Source organism: Arvicanthis niloticus, chromosome X (genome assembly GCF_011762505.2).
Source record: "Arvicanthis niloticus isolate mArvNil1 chromosome X, mArvNil1.pat.X, whole genome shotgun sequence".
NCBI lineage: Eukaryota > Metazoa > Chordata > Mammalia > Rodentia > Muridae > Arvicanthis > Arvicanthis niloticus.
Window position 1 is genome coordinate 87104425 of NC_047679.1, and position 23236 is coordinate 87127660.

At 38.2% G+C, this 23236-nt stretch overlaps 1 protein-coding gene across 3 annotated transcripts in view; it reads left to right on the forward strand.

The window, feature by feature from the left end:
* Positions 1-23236, forward strand: part of Mid2 (midline 2) — a 97653-nt gene that overhangs the window by 66306 nt on the left and 8111 nt on the right. For 2 of the 3 annotated variants that reach the window (XM_076918743.1, XM_076918742.1), the window contains exons 4-7: positions 2648-2755; positions 3929-4077; positions 13732-13859; positions 14996-15229. In XM_076918743.1, the coding sequence (XP_076774858.1) occupies positions 2648-2755; positions 3929-4077; positions 13732-13859; positions 14996-15229 (619 nt within the window). The remainder of the gene's footprint in view (positions 1-2647; positions 2756-3928; positions 4078-13731; positions 13860-14995; positions 15230-23236) is intronic. The other variant, XM_034485463.2, reaches the window with a different exon arrangement.

Genomic DNA, 23236 nt, shown 5'->3' on the forward strand with positions numbered 1-23236 from the left:
AATGGACATATCAAACAAGCAGTAGAAGTTGCCTTTTTTTAGGATTATCATTCAGTTCACTCCAACAGATACTGACATAATGTCTACAATGCACCATTCACTATTCTGGAGATAGACAAAGCATAATCTCTGCCTCCAGACTTCCTGTTTAAGTGAGGAAGACACCCTAATACAATTACAGTGATATGAAATAGCAAGCAGTATTACTAAATTCTATAGAAAATATTATGTAAATGTAAGTAGGAGAGTGACTGATGGTATAGTTGCCAGTGAGGAAAGGGCAAAGAAGGGATGCTTGCAGAGTTTGCCTTGGAAGATAAATAGAAGTCTGCTCAATAAATGAGGACATGCCCTGCCAAATAAAAGGGTAATCTCAGGAAAAAGTATAGCACAAGCGAATTCGTGGCATTTTACAGAAACGGTAAGACGTCCAAAATGATGAAAGAAAAAAGAATGTAAGAATAAAGATGGGTAGTGCAAAAGGGATGGTGATTATCAGAAACCAAACACAGATGTTGTTCTAGTGGACTTGAGAGGAAGGATGTGCAATTGTTAAAAATGTACCGTCTGAATGGAACCCTCTGGAGCCAGTCTTGTCTCATCTCTATCACTCCTAATTGTGTAGGCTTCAACAAGGCACTAAATATCTCTGGACTCATGTTTTCTTATCTGTTGAATGGAAATACTGATACCTTTCATAAGGGATTGTTTGGGGGATTGAAAGGTGATAAATATAATCGATTAAACTAGTGCCTGGCATACCATGAGTGTTCTGCAAAGGTTAGTCCAAGGACTAAATGACAAGTAACAAAGCATGGTGCCATTCTCTGCTATACCAGTAGCAGCCTGAAAAATCTAATGGGAAATGTCTAAGTTTCCAGATCTCTAAGCTAACCTGACCCTGGGAGAACTAGGTAGGTCTCTTATTCTCAGAGGAATGAGAGTTCCTTGAGATGATATGATGTCTACCTTGAAAAAAAAACAACAATGGAGAAGGGTCAGAGGAGCTGTTTGTTTAGAATAAATAAAAGCTGTCATTATTGCATTCCCCCTGAAAAGGGGTAATAAAGAAAAGCAAGGTTGCCATTAAGTGGCAAACATTTTGACTAGATAAGAAATATAAAAACTGGGGCGGGGTGGATGTTTCAGTGCTTAAGAGCACTGTTTGCTCTTGCAGAGAATTTGGTTCAGTTACTAGATGCTATATGGTGGATCACAAGCATCCATAACTCTAGTACCAGAGGACCTGTCATTGTCTTCTAATCTCTGCATTCTAAATAATTAATAAAACCATTTAAAAATACTCAGCTGGGACCCTAAGGAGAGAGGAGATAACAGAGTTCAGGGGCAGATATTTTGCTGAAGTTGGATCTTGTAGAGGAATCTTTTGAAGAGAGTGACAGACAATGCAGCCCTTCCTCCCCAGCTAATATCACTCATTTAGCTCCTTAAGTTTTGATGCTCTCAAGAAAACCATTGTCTATTTCTCGGCTTTCTAGAGCTCTGCTCAAGTGGTCCTTGAATAGCCTCTTGGGATGATTGTTCTTCTCTGAGTCACTGCTCCATGTGCTGCTGAAATGGAAGTGAACCATCATTCGCCAGCTCCTGCTGCTGTTCCCCCTCAGCTAGCCCAGGGATTCATTTAGCAGAGCTCAATTTGAAATATGGCTTTTGGTACTTAATTAACATTATGATATGGAACAAGTTACTAAAATTCTCAAAGCCTCAGTTTCTGAATTTGTGAAATGAGAAAAATGGCTTCTGTATTAAAAAGTTATAATGATATTTTAGTACATGAACTACTTTTCTGTGTAGTGTTTGGCATATCGAGTGCTTCAAAGATGTTAGCTCCTTGTCTCTTCTTTCCTTATTGTATCTGGGGAATCCCATGATCCTGCATTTATTTTAGCACCTCCTGGGGACTTTGTACTAACCAATATCACTAGTAGTCAAAGAAAGGAGGTGAAGAAATCTGTCCATGGAAAGACAATGAATAGTGGCTTTTTATTCAACTCCATCCTGACTTTGTGGCAGAGACATGTTGATGTAGAGACAGCATCTCAAAATAGGAAAAGTATTTAGATATTGGATAGAATTTTTTTCTCTAAGCCAAGAAATATGAGTAAAACATTATGACAACCATGTGGAAAAAATATCTACACATTCATATGTTTAATGTAAAATCTCTCTTCACATGCACATATTTAAAATCAGAAAACTGAAAACCTTTTCAGACAGACATATGTTGTTGCACTGTAATCTTAATATCTTTGTGCCTGTGGAAGAGGCTCTTCTTTCCCTGAGATACATGAATCTTCTTGCCTTCTTTTTGAAAGAACCACAGGAGGACAGGTTGATGGAATAAAGGGATTTGCACAGTGGGAAAAACATGCCCCCATCTCATCTGTCCTTCTGCCCAGCCTTCCATTAACCATCATGAGCTACCAGAGGCCTGGAGAGCTTCCTATCTGTGGTGCTTCAATGCCTTTGCATCATTAATATCATCATCTCTACTCTTCTTCTAGGAGTGGATCTTATCGAGGGAGGTATGGAAGAAGTGCATGTTTAGCTGTCAGTCTGAACCTTTTAGAGCCAGCAGGGGACAAAAGCAATAATTATTGTGTAATACTTTGGACTTTCTCGGCAGGTGAATACTGCTATGCATGAGGCAAAACTTATGGAAGAGTGTGACGAGTTGGTGGAGATCATCCAGCAGAGGAAACAAATGATTGCTGTCAAAATCAAAGAGACAAAGGTAAACCGCGGTGCTTCAGTGAAGCCAAGGTGCAGTGACTTTTCACAAAAGTCAGAGTTCAATCCTGATGATTGCACATTGAAACTGAATAATAAAATCAACGAGAAATGAGGTCATAGGGAGAGATACCAAGAAGTAATGTTTGGCCTTTGCTATGAGTCTGATAAAAAATGAGGGCAGTTCTGAGTGATGCAAACATTCTATACCTCAACCTGGTTGGTTACGTGTGTGTGTGTGTGTGTGTGTGTGTGTGTGTGTGTGTACACATGGGATCATTTACTTATGATTTGGGTGATTTACTTTAGTATGTTTTGGGGTTTTTGTGTATGTATAGCTGTTTTTGCTTGGATGTATGTCAGTGCACCATGTGCATACAGTGTTCTTAGAAACCAGAAGAGCCCTTGGGGCTAGAGTTATAGCCAGTTGTAAGCTGGCATATGTGTGAGGCCGCCTCTGCCTCCAGAGTGCTGGGATTAAAGGCGTGTACCACCACACCTAGCAGATTTCTAAGCAGGGAGCTAAAGACTAAGAGTCAAAGACATCAGGTGAGAATCTCCATGCAGCTTCTGAATGTATTTAGGCTTCTGGTGAATGATAATGATTATACGCCCATGGGTACAATGTGTAAAGTTATGGGTACCTCATTTGATGACCAATACTTTGTGTCATACTGGATGGTTGCAACTAACAATGAGCTGAAGTTTCCAAAAATACATCATAGTAGGTATATAGGTACTTAGAGAAATATAGACATGTAAATATAGCTACTCATAAATAAAAATGAAATACTTTTGTTAAATATGTGCAAAAATACGTTGCCAATAAAATGTAAACAATGGTGATCTCTAGGTGGTAGAATTGCTTTTTACATTTGTACTTAAATTTTTCTATAATTAACATGCATTGCTTTTACAATCAGAACAATGTTATTAAATCAAAAAGGATGTAGGTAAAAGGGCAGATGACTGAATACAATGTAAATGATCAGGGGATACATTGGCCAAGAGACTTAGCAGGCAGGATGAGAAGATGAACAATTGGTTCAGGGGTCATGGGATATTAATTACCCTTATTTTTAGAATCACTGCAGCAAATCTCCTTCATGTTGTTTTATTGTTTTTAATTAAGCGCAGTATGTTTTATGTCATCTTTTCTCTTACCAATTCTTTTAAGGTTATGAAACTGAGAAAGTTGGCACAGCAGGTTGCTAATTGCCGCCAGTGTCTTGAGCGGTCAACAGTCCTCATCAACCAAGCTGAGCATATCCTCAAGGAAAATGACCAAGCACGCTTTCTGCAGTCTGCAAAAAATATTGCCGAGAGGTATGTGTGCTCCTTATGTTCTTTTGTGAAATGCCTGCTCTTGTGCAAAGGGGCTGGCATAAAGTCACTTAATTCTCTTCAGGCATTGTGTAGTAACTGGCACCTGAAGATTTTTACCAACTAGGTAGTTACTGAGCCTTAGTGACAAATTACCCTGCAGATTTCTGGACCCCTTTCTCTGTCTGCTGCCTACCAGCTCTTTTAATGCATAGCCAAGCATAGGGCTACCTCCTACCTTTAGCTTCCTGCTAGGTCTTGAGCAATTTGTGATAGTTGTGGTGTGTGGGAAGACAAACTCTGGGTTACATTGACAGGATATGCCTTTCCTAAGCCTATGCATGTTTTTATTTTTTTTTTAAATCAATTTCTCCCCAACCCTCTTGCCTCTAATTCCTCTCCTATCCCACACACTAATTTTTCCTCCCTACTTCATGTGATCTATCTATCTTTCTTTCTGTCATTTTTTTTTAACCAAACCCATTGAGTTCATTTATTGTCTGTATGTGTATGGATGTATGTACAGTGGTTGTTTGCATTTAGCTTTTCCTGCATAAATTCCTTAGAGAAGTAAGTCTTTGGCTTTTGTTTAATCTCTTTGTCATTTGAAAGTTAATGTCATGAACCTTGTTTCAGAGTATCAGAGAACTCATGGATCGTTAATAGTCTACCTATTGGCCCAGAGTCTATGCTCTAAAGTAAACCACTATTACTCAGGGGACTACAGTAGACCATTAATCTGGATATGATCTTTACATACTCCCCTCTCATTCACTGAAGACTTGTTTTTAAGGTCATGATCTTCCTGTTGGCACTGTCATCATTTTGAGTGAGTTCACTTGGACAGCTAACCCATGTAATATGCTTACCTAGCCATTCATCTTCTCTGATATCTTCTCCAGAAGATATCACAACTTCTCACAACTCACATCCAATCCACTTCATCCACTCACTTCCTAGGCCACACATCATCATCATCATCATCATCACTCAAAATCACACAGTCATAACCTAAAGCATCACATTTTCTAACCACAACCTCTTTTTAATTTGAATCCATCTTTTCTTTACTTTATTAAGACCTCTAAGTCTTGATTCCTATTCTTCCCTATTTTCGACCAGAAACCTATTTCTACTTTGTTCTAAGCTTATTTGGACTTTATGACTTATTACTCCAACTATTATATTTCCCTAACCCTCTTTCCCATTGCCCTTAAACTAATCACCCTGACAAAATTCTATGCATGAATCAGTCCAACCATTCCTACTTTTTTTTTTCATGCTTGTATTTGACTTTCGGAACTATGGTAGAGAAAATTCACACAACTAAGGATGAATCACAGTACTGAGTGCAAAGTACTGAGCAGAGTAAGTTGGTTAGGTTGGTTCTATAACTAAGATATTATGAATAGTGCTGTAATAAACATTAATGTATAAGAATGTCTATGATATGGTGACTTGGAATCTTTTGGGTAAATATCCAGGAATGTTTTAGCTGGGTCATACCTATTTTTACTTCTTGAGTAACCTTCATATTGATTTCCATAGTAATTTACTAGTTTACAGTCCCACTATCTGTATATAAGGGTTTTCTTTTATCCACATCTTGGCCAGAATTTATTATTTTTTAAATAGTTACTATTCTGACTTGGATACAATGGAATCACAATGTAGTTTTTATTTGTACTTTTTGATGGCTAGTGAAGTTGAACATTTTTTCATGATTATTGGCTGCTTGCATTTCATCTTTCTATTTTTGGGTTTGATTGTGTGTATACATGTACGTATTATGAAGGTAAACATGGGTTTCCCCACTCACAATTTTGTGTGTGTGCATGTGGCAAACAGGGGACAACATTAGGTGCCATTACTTAGTCTCTATCCACTTTGTTTTTTGAGGCATGTTCTCTCGCTGGCCTAGAATTCAACAAGTAGGTTAGGTTATCTGGACAGTGAGCCTCACGGATCTATCAGTCTGCCCTTCCAGCACTCAAATCTTAAGTGTGTGCTGCCATATCTGGCTGGCTATTTTTTTTTAATGTGGGCTCTGAAGATATTCTAGATATTAACCCTCTGACAGATAAAAAGGTAGCAAAGATTTTCTCCTATTCTGTTGGCTATCTTTTCACTCATTTAACTATTTCCTTTGCTATACAATTTTCTTTTAATTTCATGAGATCCCATTTATCCACGGTTCACATTATTTCCTGAGTGACTGGTCAAGTTGTACTATAGAGCCGTATTAACTAAAACAGCTAACTAACATGATTCCTGACTTAAAAAAATAAACATAAATCCATGAGATTAGAATAAAAAACTCAGGTATAAACCCACACAACTGCAGCTAACCGATGTTTAACTAAGATGCTAAAATACATATTGGTGGTGGGACGGGGAGGAATCAGTCTTTTCAACAAATGGTGACTGGAAAACTGTAGAAGAATGAAACTAGACCCACACCTCTCACCTTGCATAAATTTTACCTCCAAGACCTGCAACAGTGATATTGTTTGAGAAAAAAATAGGAGAAACATTTCCAAACATGAGCAAGGATATAATATTCTGTCTCTTTGGGACAGCCTCTCAACTTTAGCCCTTTTGGCATGGAACTTAGCCTCTAACCCAAACTGTCATCAAATGCTGAGCAATACTCCTGCCTCAGCCTCCTGAGAGCTAAGATTATGGATACAAACTGCCACCCTTGGCTTTCTTAGTTTTCTGTTCATCTTTCTATTAAAATTAAACATTTAAATTTAGTTTAGCATTTGTATTTTTACTCATAAGAGTCTTTCCTTTAAAAAAGTATTCTACTGATTCTTCAAGAATTTCACCCAATATATTTTGACCATATTTACCCTCTCCCCCAACTTTTCTCATATTCACTGTCACCTCTTTAGCTACCCAGTTTTGTGTTCTTTCTTTTTGTTAACCCATTGTCTACAGTTTGTGCTACCCAGCTACTCTTGGTTGTGAGGCCTGCCATTAAATGGAGTTGATCAACCAGGGGCAACACTATTAAAGAAGACTGACAGGCCCTTTCTCAGCAGTTATCAAATGCAAATAGCTCCTCAGCTAGGGATGGGACTTCAAGCCCATCTTCCCTTTTCCATGCTGAGATTTTTGTCTGTATTGAGCTAACACATATCTTATGCATGATGTCAGAATTGCTGTGAGTTCACATGTGCAGGAGCCTTGTTGTGCCCAGAAAAGTTTCTTTGAAGTCCTTCAGTACTTCAGACTTTTAAATTTATATGCCTGCACTTCTTGAATATCCATGAGCCTTGAGGAGAGGAATATGATATAGCCATCCTATTTAGGGATGATAACACTGTAGTCTCTTATTCTTTGCATATTAGCCACTTATGGGTCTTTGTGTTGATTGCTTGCTATCTACTGTTAGAAAACATATGGAAACCTACTGTAGAAGCATATTTGTCTGTCTGTCTATCTATCTATCTATCTATCTATCTATATCTATATCTATATCTATATCTATATCTATCTATCTATCTATCTATCTATCTATCTATAAAAAAGATAGGAAGAATTTAAATTAAGTTACCCTATAATGGGGAGCAGATATAATACCCCAGCTAGATTATCACAGGCTAACACATAAAGCAAACAATCTCAGTGCAAGGAATAGGTTATCTCTTTTAGAACTGTTGGTCAACTGGATCCCATAGATCCTTCAGGACATTACAGATAATTGCCATTACTATTGGTTACCCTCTAAAACTTGATGGTAAGAATTTATTGCTGAACACACCGCATACTTGGGTTATAAAACATAGAGAAATTAAGAAATTAAGCAGGTACTGGTCTGAAAGCTTCATCTATGTTTGCTTGTTTCTTTAGAAGTTCTGCAGTGTCTTTGTTTTCTCCAAGTTTATTTCTCTGTTAATGGGCACTTAGATTCATAAATATGCCTACTTTAAAAAGAATTTAGGAGACAAGTTGTTGATAAATGAAAATTAATTTATTACCAGTTTAGCGGAACCATGGAAAGATTTTTAGTTTCTTTCAGTCTGTTTTATTCAAGTGTTAGGATGTTATAAAAAAGATGAAACAGAAGTCAGGAATTATACATAGGTTAAGGTATCAGAACTGTGTGAAATATTGTTCTAGGAGGCAAGTTTTTCCTGTCATTGGGATGATAGTCCCAGCATGGAATTCCTGGGGAAATGATAAATCTTTGCAGTTCCTTATTGCAGTTCTCTGATAGCTGAAGGGAGAGGCCCAAGTATCTGTATTGTAGCACCTCTCCTGCCAGGCCCATTACATGACTTTCTGTATTTCCATGAATACCTGGTAAACTTTTGACTTCTTTTGAAATTTTAGCACTGAAAGGTGCTGAGAAGCTGTGAGGGGGCGGGGGCAATTTGTTGCTTGGTGAACTTCACTGTAGAATTATAAAAACGGAGTGCCAGGTTTTTATTGTGGGATCTCAACTGTCAGTACTGTAGGTGTTTTTTTCTTTTTGAGTCTCTTTCCTTGGGAAGGAATCCTGCACCATCCTGCTGTGGGGAGGGGGTGTATGTGTAGGGAGGTTGAGGGACAAGCTTCTAAGCACAGCTGTCAGCATTCTAGGAGCCAAGCAGGGAGGAAGACTGAGTCTTTCCAGATTTTTTGTTTTCTTTTTTAAGTAAGACGTCAGAATTCTGCCGAAGTAAACCTCACATCTCCAGCCAGGCTGAGGCAAGGGCAGGCTGTTTGAGTGGATCTGGGGCTTTGGCTTTTCTTCATACAAACTTTCAACTTCATGTCACTAAATCAGGCTTGATGTTGGCTTCCCAATGCAGCTTTCTCTGCTGTGTTGTTGGTTACTGCAAATCTGTCCTTTTCTAGCTTCCAAACATTTGTGGATAATCTCTTAGTTGTTGGCATCTATTTGTTTTGTTCTCATTGTCTTTGTGGGTTTAGGTTATTTTTATTCTTTTTCTTTCCAGTGGGATTTTAGGAAAGCAGAGATGAGATATATATTTAAACCACTGTATTTAACTGTCCTTAGTTTGCAGGCCTCTGAAATGTTGTCTCCCCTCTTCACATTATTGAAAGTGTTTTTTTCAAGGTCACCAGAAGAAGACTTTGTTGCTAAATATAAAAGATGCTCCTTTGTTTCATCTTTCCCGTTAATCTTATTGGTATTTCAGCAGCTGTGTCCCTACTGACCACTTTTACTTGCAGTTTTTCTGTTTTGTCTCATAAAAAATCCCATTACCTGTCTCCTTTACTTTGATTTCCTTTTCCTTTTTTCTCTTTCTTTCTCTCTCCCTCCCTCCCTCTCTCTCCCTCCCCCCTCCTCTTCTCCCTCCCGCACTTCTGTCTCTCTCATTGAGAGCAGGTTTTCCATGATCTATTTCCTTAATAATACCGTTCTTCCTGATTCAGTATTAGGAAAGTCTCCTCTCTCCCCACACAGTTTTCCTTACAAATCCATTAGCTTTTAAGGCTTCAATTACCGTTTAATTACAATCAACTGCTATGTTGATGGTTCCCAAATCTCTATGTAAATCTTTTCATGAGCCCAAGTGCATGGAATAGATGGATATCTATTTTATACCACTTGAGAATCATCAACCCAAGATAAATACTTATTCTCTGCTTTCTCACAGAATCTGAAATTCATCACCATCCTTATTCATTGTATTGTATTAAGGTACCATCACTTCAGATAAAATGAAATTTTAGCTGAGAAAGATATGGCCCTTCAAAACTTTCTATATTGTCTGCATGATTATAAAGGCTTTGGGAGATTGCAGTGAGATGCTAATGTAGAAATGAAGACCACAGAAAGGTCCAGCACCCAATATTGCCACTTTTAACACAGTCTTAATCTTCCAATTACCACTAACATTTAGGAATATAGTATTGTAAGACACACACACAGACGTACACAAACACACTTCACAAATAGAAGATAATGTTGTATACTCTCTTATAGCTGACATTCAAAATAATATATCACAGAATTTCTCTATCGTTGACAAACTTTATTTTTGATGGCTTATAAAATTTTTCATATATATGTATATCAATACTTATTTCAGTCTTCAGTGTTAGAGAATTAGGTTACATATGGTATGCTTAGTGCATTTATAGTTATCACTACATACATGTCACTTATTTGCTTTGCAAGAATTTTATGAAGGGGGCCAATGAGCTTATTTGGCAGTTAAGAGCATTTACTGTGTAATCATGAAGACTAGAGTTTAGATGTCACCACCCACACAAGCTAAATGCCCTACCCATGTCTGTAACTCCAGCTCTGAGGTGTATGGAGACAGAAAGATGTCTGGGATTGTCTGGCTTCCAGTAAACATTCAAAAAAAAAAAGCTCCAGGTTTTGGCTGACCTAGAACATCCCTTGTAGTCCATGCTGGCCTCAAATTTGTGGAAATCCTGCTGCTTGAGTTCTGGAATTACAGGTGTGCAACACATCTGGCTTGTTTTTGTGTTGCTGCTGTTGTTATTTAATTTTTACATTTCTTTCTCTCTCTCTTTCTTTCTTTCTTTCTTTCTTTCTTTCTTTCTTTCTTTCTTTCTTTCTTTCTTTCTTTCTTACTCATTCATTTATGTTTCTTTGGAGATGAAACTCAGGTATTGAGCCTTGGTAACAAGCATCTTTGCCCACTGACCATCTCAAGGCATCATTGTTTTTATAATTTTTGAATGATTGTTTTTCAAATGTGTGTGTGTCTCTGTGTGTGTGTGTGTCTGTGTGTGTGTCTGTGTGTGTCTGTGTGTGTGTATACAGTAAGTCAGTAGATTCAACCCCGGGGGATTGTGATTCCTTAATAGGTCCTCTGGTCCTTTTTCAGTTTTGTTTACACTTTTTTGCCTGTCACAGATAGTGGGACTCTGACAGGAGACAAAGCACTAGGATATCACCAAGAGCAGCCTGAGTTCTTTTCATAGACCTGCACTCAAGTGAAGCGAGGTTCTTGACTGCAAGCAGGATTTTAGATTGAGTCAGTATGAAGCAGAATTGGAGTTTATTAGGAAGAGCGTTTGACATAGATTTGAACTTGGGGGTGTCAATAGAAAGAAAAGTGTTCAGGGAAAGGATGCAACACACCCAAGAGCATGAACCTGAGCTTTTCACGCGAGAACCCCCCCCCCCCCACACACACACCTTGAATGCCTTAGCAGCAGCTCAATATAAGATTTTAGAGGTGTTTGAAATCATAAACTTCAAGATGTTTCAAAGAGAACACCCATCCTCTGTCACTTTTCTTCCTTTTGATAAGGAAAAGAATGGAATGGCTCTGTCGGAACCTTGGGTAAGGTTTCAACCTGTTCAGGTAAAACCAATGGTCCACAGGTTGCACAAGGGTTTTAAGATATGCCTTTTATTGCAAATGTGGTTATTGTAAGATTCCTTAACAGTTGAAGGCTTATAGAAGACAGTCCCTAATTTCCCTGTCCTACTATCCTGCCTCATTACCATCTCACTTACTGCTTATTTCTCAGTAACTTAAAAAAAAATCTACTGCTAAGGCGTTCAGGGGGTTCTCACTTGAGAAGCTCACACTCAGTTCTTCCACTACAGCTTTAAAGCGGTTGTTACAGCACAAATTTATGCACATTAGTCCTTTACCGAAACTTGCTCTGGGAAGATTTGTCCTTGGTCCCATGTTCCTGTTAGATGACTTGTGTTTCCCAAAGCCTACTTCCATTCTCCATTTAATGTCTATCCCCATGACCTGTGAGGTCGTTGAACACAAGGAAACAAGTAGAACAGAGCACAGCATGTGGCACATTCGTTTTGCTTAATAACTTTTGGGTAGGCGAATGGATGGGTAAGTAGATGAATAAAAGAAGAAGATTGGGAAGGCCAGGAAAAAATATGACAGGTTTTCTGACTTAATATTAAGATTATTATTCATCAAATACTAGAAAAATAGCTGTTCAGTGTGAAACCTTAAGATTGATTTGTGCTGGGCATGCAGTTGTATGGCTTTAATCTCAGCACTAAGGAGGTTCTAGAAGAGGATCACAAGTTCAAGGCCATCTTCAGGTACATAGGAAGGTGAAGGCCAGCCTAAAGTACACCAGATTCTGCTAAAACAAAACAACAAAGTGAAACAAGACCAAAAATAAAATCCAAAACAGTCGTATGGAGTTAACCCCTCATTTATTTTTACTGTCATGCAATCTATCCCAGGAACATCTACAGTTTCAGAAATAGTCAAACACCATTGTTTGTAGATATGCAAAAGAATTTACGTATTTACCAATTGCTCATTGCCTTACAAATGGCTCAGTATAAAAATTGCTGTTCTGATTTTCCTCTACTCCATCCTTCCTCTGTCCACTAGAACCTCCCTGGTGTTTACAAGGTAGCGTTTCCTTCCATCTTGTCATCTGTATGCACAAGGAACTTCATTGACTCTGATTCAGAAAGTCTGATACAGAACTAAAACCTGAATATTTTTGTAAAAGAGTCCCCAGATACGTCTGATTAATCATTGGATCATAAAATTGCTGGCATACATAAAATGTATACTTAAAATTAGTAATCAGATACATAGTTATGGAAACAGAATTTAAGATCAGACAAATGTGGCTTTAATTAAAATTTGACTTTTACTAGTGTGTGTGAGATTTTGGCAGCCTACTTTGCTTCTAAATGTGCATGCTTCCTCACTTAGAAAATGGAAATAACTTCTACTATATAACATTGTGGTAAGGAGAAAATTAGATCATTTATGTAAAATTTTCACACACAGGGCCTTATATATATACTAAGCATTCTATAAACATTAGTATTATATTGTTTTTGTAAGTCATTCAGTTACACATCCAACATATATTCACTATGTGTTCAACATTGTTTTAGGAACCAAAGAAGAAGATACAGGAGGTAAAATAGGAGCCTTATTGCTGTGTCTCCTAAAGTTAGTTGGACGATTGAACCTAACAACGTAAAAACTCAGTTAGCAGAGTCTTTGCCTAGCATACATAGAGCCTTAGCTTGAATCCCCAGCACCTCCTAAATGGAACATGGTGGCACATGTCCATCTTCCTAACCTTCAGGAGATAGAAGTAGGGGAAACAAGATTTCAAGGTGATTCTTGGCTGTTTATCAAGTTCAAGGATAGCCTGGGATATGTGATACCCTATTTCAAATAAATGCATAAATAGGAAAGAAACACTTAGTTGGGGACATAATTCTCACAGTATTATGCAATTAGAGAATAATAAAATGAAATATAAATATTTTAAAAGATCAAATAATGAATAGTATTAATGGGAAGACACTAACCCAACACGATGGTTTGTTAGTTAACATGAAAAAACAGACATAGAAAAGCAATCTTAAACTGCTCTTACCAAGCCAGCAGAGGTCTACTTTGATGCTGTCTGCCAGATGGAAAATGATGCTGAGGGGAAAAAAATCCTGTATTTACTTCTCAAAATTAAGACAGGATGGGGGAGTATGTTTGAGGGGCGAACATATGTGTATAAATATGGTATAACTCTTAATTGGTTCCTCATGATTAAAATGGAAACTGTTTCCGTTGGAAAGACAGAGATACAGTATTTTCACTTACAAGTGATTTATTTTTACCTAGTTAAACCAGAAATCAAACACTAGATGAAGGTTGCAAGCCTATTTTGATGTATATTGATGTCTTTTTTTTTTCTTTTCAGGGTCGCTATGGCAACTGCATCTTCCCAAGTTCTGATTCCAGACATCAATTTTAATGACGCTTTTGAAAACTTTGCTTTAGATTTTTCTAGAGAAAAGAAACTATTGGAGGGGCTAGACTATTTAACAGGTGTGGAAGAGCTGTGCTTTCCTCCCCATTGTATTTTTCCCCTTCTGTACCCTTTTGACTAAACTGCAATGGAAAATATTTGCCATAATTAAAAAAAAAATAAGCCTTTTCTAGTATGTGCAGTTTTTCAGACAAGATCTAGTATGTTCGATGTGGTATGGTTGTAGACCACATAGACCTTTAGAAACAGTATGTTTGAGTTCATGTGACATAAAAGTGGACTCTGGCTGTGGCTCATTAGCAGAGATCTTGTCCAGTGTTGCATATAGTTCAGGAGCAGCAAAAAAAAAAAAAGTATTTTAACAAAAAAATCAAATTTATTTCTTATAATGCACCACATGATTCCCCTGAGCTGTTAGCACTCAGGATTAGTTTTCCAGACACTTTTTTTTAATATAAAAACAAATAGCTGTCAAAGGTGACAGCCTACAATTGTTAAACTGCTTGAAATAAAGACTAATAAATATCCGTGAGGAAAAAAAGAGAGTAAAAGGTAATGCCAGCTTGATTGGAATTGGCTACTTTCAGGATTACAGAATGGTCATTTCTTGAGAAAAATCTATACACAACGACTTTGTTGTTTATAGCTATATTGTTATTATATCAGTGCAGCCATTACTTATTATCTGCTTCATTCCAGACACTGTAAATTAATTTTGTATCATTATTACTCATAACAAATCTATAAGGTAATTATCATGTTCATTTTACAGTGGGAAATTCTTATTAATTTGCAGTTTAAATACTGTCAAATGTGTAGGAAAAATTATTTTGAAATAAAAACAGGTTTAAGTCCATGTAACAAGAAAACATAATTTTGTTTTATATATGTGTTCTTTATAGGCATTCTAGAAAACTGGAGAAATCATTACAATAAGTTAGTCTTATATATTTGTCACAAATGTGCTTGCGGGGAGCTGAGGTCTCAGCCCGTTGCTTCAGTCTGCATGGTTGTTGCCTATTAAGAAAATTTCTCCCGAGCTAGAGATGGTAGCTCCATGGGTACTCTGCTTGTCTAGCATGGGCTAAATCCCCATGACTGAAGCAAACAAACAAACAAACAAACAAACGAAAACTCCTACTACTTCTGAAGAGACAAGATATTTCCTTACCAGTTTCTTCACTTTTCCTTTCAGCTCCAAACCCACCATCTATCCGAGAAGAACTCTGTACTGCTTCCCATGACACCATTACAGTCCACTGGATCTCAGATGACGAGTTCAGCATCAGCTCCTATGAGCTTCAGTACACCATATTCACTGGCCAGGCTAACTTCATCAGTAAGTCATGGTGTAGTTGGGGCCTGTGGCCAGAGATAAGGAAGTGTAAGGAAGCAGTAAGCTGCTCAAGATTGGCCGGTGCGCCACGAGGCAAGTGTTTGCAAGACATGTGAGGTTGTTTAGTATAGACTTTCGTAGACAGTGTAAGCTCCCCAGGGGATTGTAAAACATTACTGATGGTTGATAAGCAAGTTGTGTATTTTCTTGCTGGGTAGTCACTGGGATCATCCCTAATGGTTTATGTAGTTTATAGCCTTTCTTCAATCCATACCACTCCATTGACCCAAAGTGCTGCTAAATATCTGTTCCTGGGTAGCTAAGTCACCACCATTCCATGTGAATGAATCTCCCTCCCTCCCTCCCTCCCTCCCTCCCTCCCTCCCTCTTCTCACCTCCCCCTCTCTCCCTCCCTTCCTCCTTCTCTCTCCCTCCCCCCTCTCTCTTCCTTCCACTTCATTATCATGATAAAATAAAATTCCGTTCAAAGACCATTGCTTCCTTTATTCTATTTGTGTCTATGAACATGTAGATCAGTCTTCTGCTCTGTAATTCTTCTCTTTGCTACTTCTGCATTCCCACAAATAAATCCAGTAACGATAAAAGCATGACAGAGCCAGGTACAGTAGCTCATGCTGAGAATCACAACACGCAGGAAGTTGAGGCAACAGAATTGTAATTCTAAGACTTGTGTCAAAACTACAGCAGCAGCAGCAACAACAACAAAAGCCAAAACCAACCAAACAAAAAGCAGTATTAGTGGGCCACAAAGTTAAAGATGTTTAAAGGCTGTATCAGCCTACACGTTAGGATGGTTTCACCTCCTAGTGAACTAGAGCAACAGCAGGCACAGTAGGAACTTAACTGGTGGGCTGCAGTCAGTAGGAATTGAGCAGAAAGGTTCCCCTCACTTCACTGGGGGGCGGGGGAGGGGAAGTGATGGAATCTAAGCAGATTCAAAACTGAGTTCAAGCATTTGCATTGGCAAAGCTGCAAAAATGATGTTCTCTTTTACTTTGTACTTTGCATTTATGTCTATCTTCACAGACCAGCATGAATAGACTTTATTCAATAAAGTCTCCTCATGGGCTTTCTTTTTCTAATTGGTGAAAATTCTTGGGCAGACTTCTGATTTTTTGACAGTTCTGGGGTGGAGAGATGAGGGGCCATTTAGGAGTAAAATATTTTCAGAACACTTGCCTCCTACAGCTCTAGTCTAGTCCATTGTTCCTGGGCATTTCTTCAGATTATGAAGTCACAAGCTCTAAGGCCTTACTATGAGTTTCTTCTTACAGTATACTCTGTAAGTTCTGGAAGCCAGTACTAAAGAGAGGAACTGTCCTTTAACTTCATGATAGGTGAAGAATAATCATTTCCCAGAAGTTGAGAACAGGTTCAAGATCTAAGAAACCTAAAAATAAATTATCACCTCTGTTTTCAAACCTCCAGAATCCTTTGTAATTGAAGGCCTAAAGGAGTTGCTACTAATGACAAGGTTCTAAGCATCTTAGAGTTGGAATGGCCCTTAGAAGATATCTGGTCTAATCTTCTCTTCTACCCACAAATAAATATCTCTGTGTGCGTTATGCTTTCCCATTCGCACATCTGTTATCCCATTTAGTCTTCATGTGCTCTTAGCCTTCAGAGATTGTATTGATTCAATTTTTATACAAGAAATTGGTGCTGGTGTTAAGTGATTTTCCCAAGGACACAGAATTCAAAAAGGATGGGATTGAGATCAGAACCTGTGACTGTCAGACTTCAAGCTTGAGGTTTCTTAATTAAGCTTTCTGTGCATTGTTAACAAACACTCCATCTTTCACATAACAGTTGCTCAGGTATTTTAGGTAACTCATGGAACTACTAAATTTCCTCATTTTTATGACTCAACCTTTTTAGTTCTTCTAGTTGCTTCTATACCTTCTGCTTTTCAGGGCTTCTATCATCATGAGATTTGTTTTATGGACAGTCTTCTGTTGGTCAAAGTATTTTTAAAGCATGCACTGTGTCAAAAGTAAATATAAGTACTCTGAAAGTGTTTTGACTTTCCCAAAGGATATTTTTATTTTTTTCTCCTCTGAGACAGGCTCTCCAGTAGCTCAGGCTGTCCTTCAATTTCCTGTGTAGTGGAGAGTGACCTTGAACTTCTGAGTCTTCTGTTGCCACTGCCTGAGTTCTGGGATTATAGGCTCATACTGCGATACCCAGTTTTATGTAGTGCTGGAGATGGAATCTAGGGCTTTCTTCAAACTAGACAAACACTGAACCAACTCAAGTGTGCCCCCAGTCAATGGGTTATATTTCTTGTACATGAGCTTCTGCTCTCTTGATCTGTACCTTTCTTGGCAGCCACATTGATTACTGAATGTTCACTGAACCTATAATTAACCGAGATTCCTATGTATGATGAGTTCTGTCTCTACACAGTTCAAACTCAACACCTTTGACTTTCTGCTTATGACATTTTGCCTTATCTTGATTCTGCATCAAGTGCCTGGATCCTCTTCAAGCTGGTTTCTGTTTTTCCTTACATTTGCTTTTCCTCTCAGCCTGACTTTTGTGCTTTCAAACATTGACAGAAACGTTTAGTAGGCTATGACAAAAAGCAAAGCCTTGCAGCAAAGAGTCAGACTACAGTGAGTAATTTGTTTTTACATGAGTCTTTCCGCTGTAGCCCTAGCTGGCCTGGAACTCACTGTGTAGACCAAACTGGCCTGGAATTCAGAGATCCCTTTGCCTCTACTCCCTGGGTACTGGGATTAAAGGCAATGGGCAACTATTTTACTAGAAAAAAATATTAATGCTGATTCAGAGTCCTGGTCTTATCAGCCACTCAGGCCTGCCAAGGCTGACTGAACTCCAGTGCTGACAGCTACTTTCTCTTGAGACATTTTCACATTGTCATTATCTAGAAACTCCTTTCTTCCTTCTTTCCTTTCTTTCTCCTTCCCTCCCTCCTTTCTTTTCTCCCTCCCTTCTTTCCTTCCTTCCTTCCTTCCTTCCTTCCTTCCTTCCTTCCTTCCTTCCTTCCTTCTTTCCTCCCTCCCCTGCCTTCATTCCTTCCTTCCCTCTCTTCTTTCTCCTCTCCCCTCCTATTTTTCTTTTTGTTTTGATGCAGGTTTTTGCTATGGAACCCTGGTTCACCTGTGATTTATAGTAATATACTTGCCTAAGACTCCCAGAGAACAAGGGTTATAGGCATATGTCACGCTACCTGATCAAAAAATGTCTTTCTTGTGGGTTGAAGTTAAGTCAAAAGAAGTAGCTCTCCCTCCCCAATCCAAACTTTTCCCCCTTGATTCCAAGCTTTCCTACCACCTCTTCTCAATTTGAAATGATCACAGTCAATAAGATTCCAGGCGATATTCTTAGCTGAATGAGAATTCCAACAGATCTTTTGGTTCAATGTTTTCCTTTGCATTGCAAAATCATTGGATGTAACATTTATTTGGTCAGGCAGTCTATAGCACATTGCCACAAAGATAGAACTTTACCAGTTTATCTTTTCAGTAATGCAGTTGTCTCTATCACACATGTTCACCTTGTCTCTTACATTTACATATTTTGGCTTTTTTGTTGAATATGTGGTGTATTTTTATTCCCATAGTTCATGTATAGGTCCCATTGCACCAAGTCTTACTGATACCCACAGAATCATATATTCACTTTTATAATCTTAGGACTAGTAGCTAGGGAGATAGTTCAGTGTGTAAAGTGTGAGAACCTGAGTTCAGTCTCCAGAACTTATGTAAATACATCTCAGCATGGTGGCACTACAATCCCAGTGCTGACAAGGTAGAGATGAGGAGATCCCTGGGCTTTCTGGCCAGACAACCTAGCCCACTTGATTAGTTCTAAGCCACTGAGAGATTCTATATCAGAAAAAAAATAGACTGTGCCTTGTTGGCCAATGCTTGGCCCTATTCTTGCCAAGCAGTCCATTTCTTTGTCCTTGCCCCATGTCAGATTCTTGCCAGGCAGCCCCAAAAGCTCTTTGCCTCCCACCACTTTTTATTTCATAAACAAGACTGGGCCTGACTTAGGTCATTCTGACAAGAATACCTTTCTTATCCATCATGGAATATGCATTATCAAAAGCAGTGCATTTCTGTCTTAGGTTGGTAAGGCTCTGTGAAGAATCTTACCCATCCTTGGCTTGCCAACCTGTTAATTTAATAACTCTGTCTGGGGGTCCATTTTCAAGCCATGTACTTTACACTGGCTGAGTCTTGCTCAGAAGATGACAACCATGGCTCTGCTTGCTGTCTTCTGGCTTTTAAACTATTCCTGCTTCCTCTTCTCCATTGTTCCTTAATCCTTTACACATGTGTGGACTTTTAGAAATTTAATCAGAGGCTTGTGGATCTTCGTGAGTTCAAGGCCAGCCAGGGCTGCATGTCTCAAAAAAGTTAACAACCATATAGTTCTCTTGCACAGCTTCCCATTTGCATTCCAGGTTTGACAGTTAATTCACTAATATATATATCAGCATTGACATTTATAACCTAGGATTTAATTATCATATATTTGGCTTGTCCAGTAGACTTCCTTAATCCTTCCTTGTCTTTGAAAATTTTTGACATATAAAACAATGCCCACTTTCTAGATGTAGTGGTACATATCACTAATTCCAGCACAAGAAGTTTGAGTCAGGAGGATTACAGCTCAAGACCTGCCTGGGCTACATAGGAAGACCCTGTCTCTTCTTAAACTGTATCTTAATTTAGGTTTATTTTATACTTCCTCACAGTTCTATTCAGGTCATATGCATTCAGTTATTTGCATTCCTGTCTGGAATAGTGCATATGTGATAGAATATAACAGCAGCAGTCTACTTCTTAGGATGTCGTATCTGGAGGTATGCAATGTCCATTTACACTACATCATTGATGCCAGTTTTGCTTACTTTATCACTATGTTCCCTGACTTTTTAAATTATGTACTTCTGTATTTTGTATTTCACTACCAATAAGCAATCTATAGAGTGATGCTTTAAAATCATACAAAATATCCTGCTTCTTCCTCAACGCTGTCTCACCCCACTTTTAACTCTGATTGAGCAACTGATGATGTTTGTTCTATGCAATCTTTAGATGATGATTGTGAAATGACAGTTTCCCAGCTGAGGACTCTCTCCCATACTTACAAATAGTCACTCAATATTCTGTGTAGCAAGAGCCCCTCTCCCTATCTCATCTTTTTTATTTATTCATCAGGAGAGACTCATGGATGCATTTTCATCAATTTTTTAGAATTCTTTAGTACCTTCATTTTTCTTGTGTAAATGCCCCAGATTTAGCCAGTGAGAGCCTTTCAAGACATTTCTAGGGTTTGTGTGATATTTTCCTGTCCTTTTTGTGAGCATTTTGTTTGCTTTTTGGCCTAACAAAAATATTGCAGACTCACTTTAACTTTATCCTGTCCAAACCTTCAAATCAGCTCTTTTCCCAGGAGCCCTGGTTACTTTTAGTATGACAATGATATTAGACACTAAAACTATATATATATATATGCATATATATACATAAATATATATATACAAGTAATATACTAAATTGTTACTTCTCTATTGCTATGATAATGTACTACCACCAGACAACTTACAGACAAAGAGTTTATTTGGACTTATGGTTCCAGTGGCTTAGAGTCTGATGGCATAGCTAAAGTGTGGCAGCAGGCTGATATCAGGCTGATAGCTCACATCTTGAACTACAAACAGGAAGCCAGGAAAGGGAACTCTGAATGGCACATGGCTTTTTAAAAGCCCAGTGATATACTTCTTACAGCAAGACTACATCTCCTAAAATCTATCCAGACAGTGACACCAACTGGGGACCAAGTATTCATATATCTGAGCCTATAGGGAGGTTCTCATTAAAACACCACATATGCATACGTGCATACTCTACATATGTGTACATCTATTCATAAGGGCCTGTTAGTATTCATGTGGGGTTGGTTACATGACCTCCTGAGGATTCCAGAATCTGGAAATGCTTAGATCCCTGCATAAAATGGTGTAATATTTGCATACAACCTATATCTATCTTCCAGTATCTGTTAAATCATTTCTAGACTATTTATACTGTCTAGTAAAATATAAATTCCGTAAATAGCTATTATATTGTTAGGGTTGAAGGATCATGAATCAAAGGACAGCCTAGTTTATATAGGAAATTTCAGGCTAGCCTGGGTTATATAGTAAGGTCCTGTCTCAAATCTTTAAATCTGTAGTTTTGAGGGTCTGGAGAGATGGCTCAATGATTAAGAGGACTAGCTGTTTTTACTGAGGACCTAGACTCATTTCCCACCATTCACATGGCAACTTACAACTATCTGTAACTCAAGTTTCAGGGGATTTGACATTCTCTTCTATAGTCCCTGTGGGTACTCTGTACACTTGGTGCACATCTATACATGTAGGCAAAACACCCACAAAATAAAAATTAAATACTTTTTAAAAGCACATTAAAATCTATAGTTGGTTGAATCCTTGAATGCAGAATGCACAGATAAAAGTGGTCAAACTGTACATATTTTAGAAGTCATACAGTGCTCTGTGAGAAGCTTTACTGAAGGAGCCATAACACACGCACATGCACATGCGCGCATACACACACACACACACACACACACACACACACACACACACAGTGTACTCCGGAAAGGGACTCCACAATAGACCAAAGAAATGATTGCACCAATGTCCAACTTGCTGAACCAATGAATTTTTATTGGAGTAAATAATAAGAGTATAGGTAAAAGGTTACTTGGAAAAACAGGGCTGGCACAAAAAAGCAACTATACCACCAAAAATGAGTCATGGCTTAGGAAAGTTGCAAGCCTGGAGCTCTCAGCACGGCTTGCAGGCACAGCTCAGTGGTGTCTCCTCCACACCTTGGCTGCTCTAAGTCTCCTCCCACAGCAGTTGTTAACTCCTTTCATAGAACTGCCAGGGTGAGGGCAAGAAGCTAGAGACTCTTCCAAGTACCATTCCTTTTCCCTACACATGTGATGTTTTGTTTATCTCCTGGGTCTCATGAGCCTCCAGATTTCTCCTGGAGGGAGTTTGAAATAGGAGGAAACTGCAACCAGACATGCAGCCCTATCAAGACCAACCACTTCTAATTCATCTCCACAAGTTCTTTCTTGCCTTCTCTCATTCCATATGCATGTTCTTTTCTCCACAGTAAGAGTTTTGGGTCTCAAGAACACAATATGTATTTGCTCAACCCTGTAACTGTCTAAAGTATTTTCAGAATTGATTTGCCCAGGGGCTCAGTATGTAGTTGCATGGAGGAGTACTTAAGCAGTTCTTCCTTCATCTGTGTGCTTTATGGTCATTACTCCTTTAAAATGTAGTGGCTTTAATTTGGTTCAGTTTGCCTTTAGTCCCAACTTTCTCCCTCTTTTTTGTTGATTTAATTTTAACCCTTTGAATTTCTATGTAATTTTTGAATGTGAAATTAGAATTTATTGATTTAGTTTTAGGTTTTGCATTTATTTTAATGTAATTTTTCTTAAAAGGGAAATGTGCAAACATGTATACTCAGAGAAATTACCTTTTCGCTGGTATTCCTTTTCCTTTTTTTCTACCACCCTCATCATTTGTTAAGTGACCAACTTTGTTACTGTTTTGGTTAACATTGCCATTGTTATAGTTTTTGGAAGTCCTAGAAAATGTAATATGATTTATTATTTACCTTTCTCCAAAATACTATAGAATGTATATGATCTTTTGTAATTAGACTTTCTCAGTTGACATTTCCTGGAAATCATTCCCCATCAGCTCATAGAGAGCATCCTCAGGCTTTTTGTACAGCTCCACAGTACTTCACATGGAGAATATTTGTAGGGATTTTTTTTTTTTTTAATTTTTGAGAGACTGTGGTTTCCTCTTTGTGATAAAGGTTTTCCTGTGAGGTGTTGCCCATACTGTCCAACGATATACAGTTAAGAAAAAGTCTTGTTCTGGCTCTTATCCTTTTTTCACAAGAAGACAAGAGTCACTTAATATCTCAATCAATTCTTTTTTAATTTATTTAATTCCATTTTATGTGCATTGGTGTGCGGGAGTGAGATTCCCTGGAAATGGAGTGG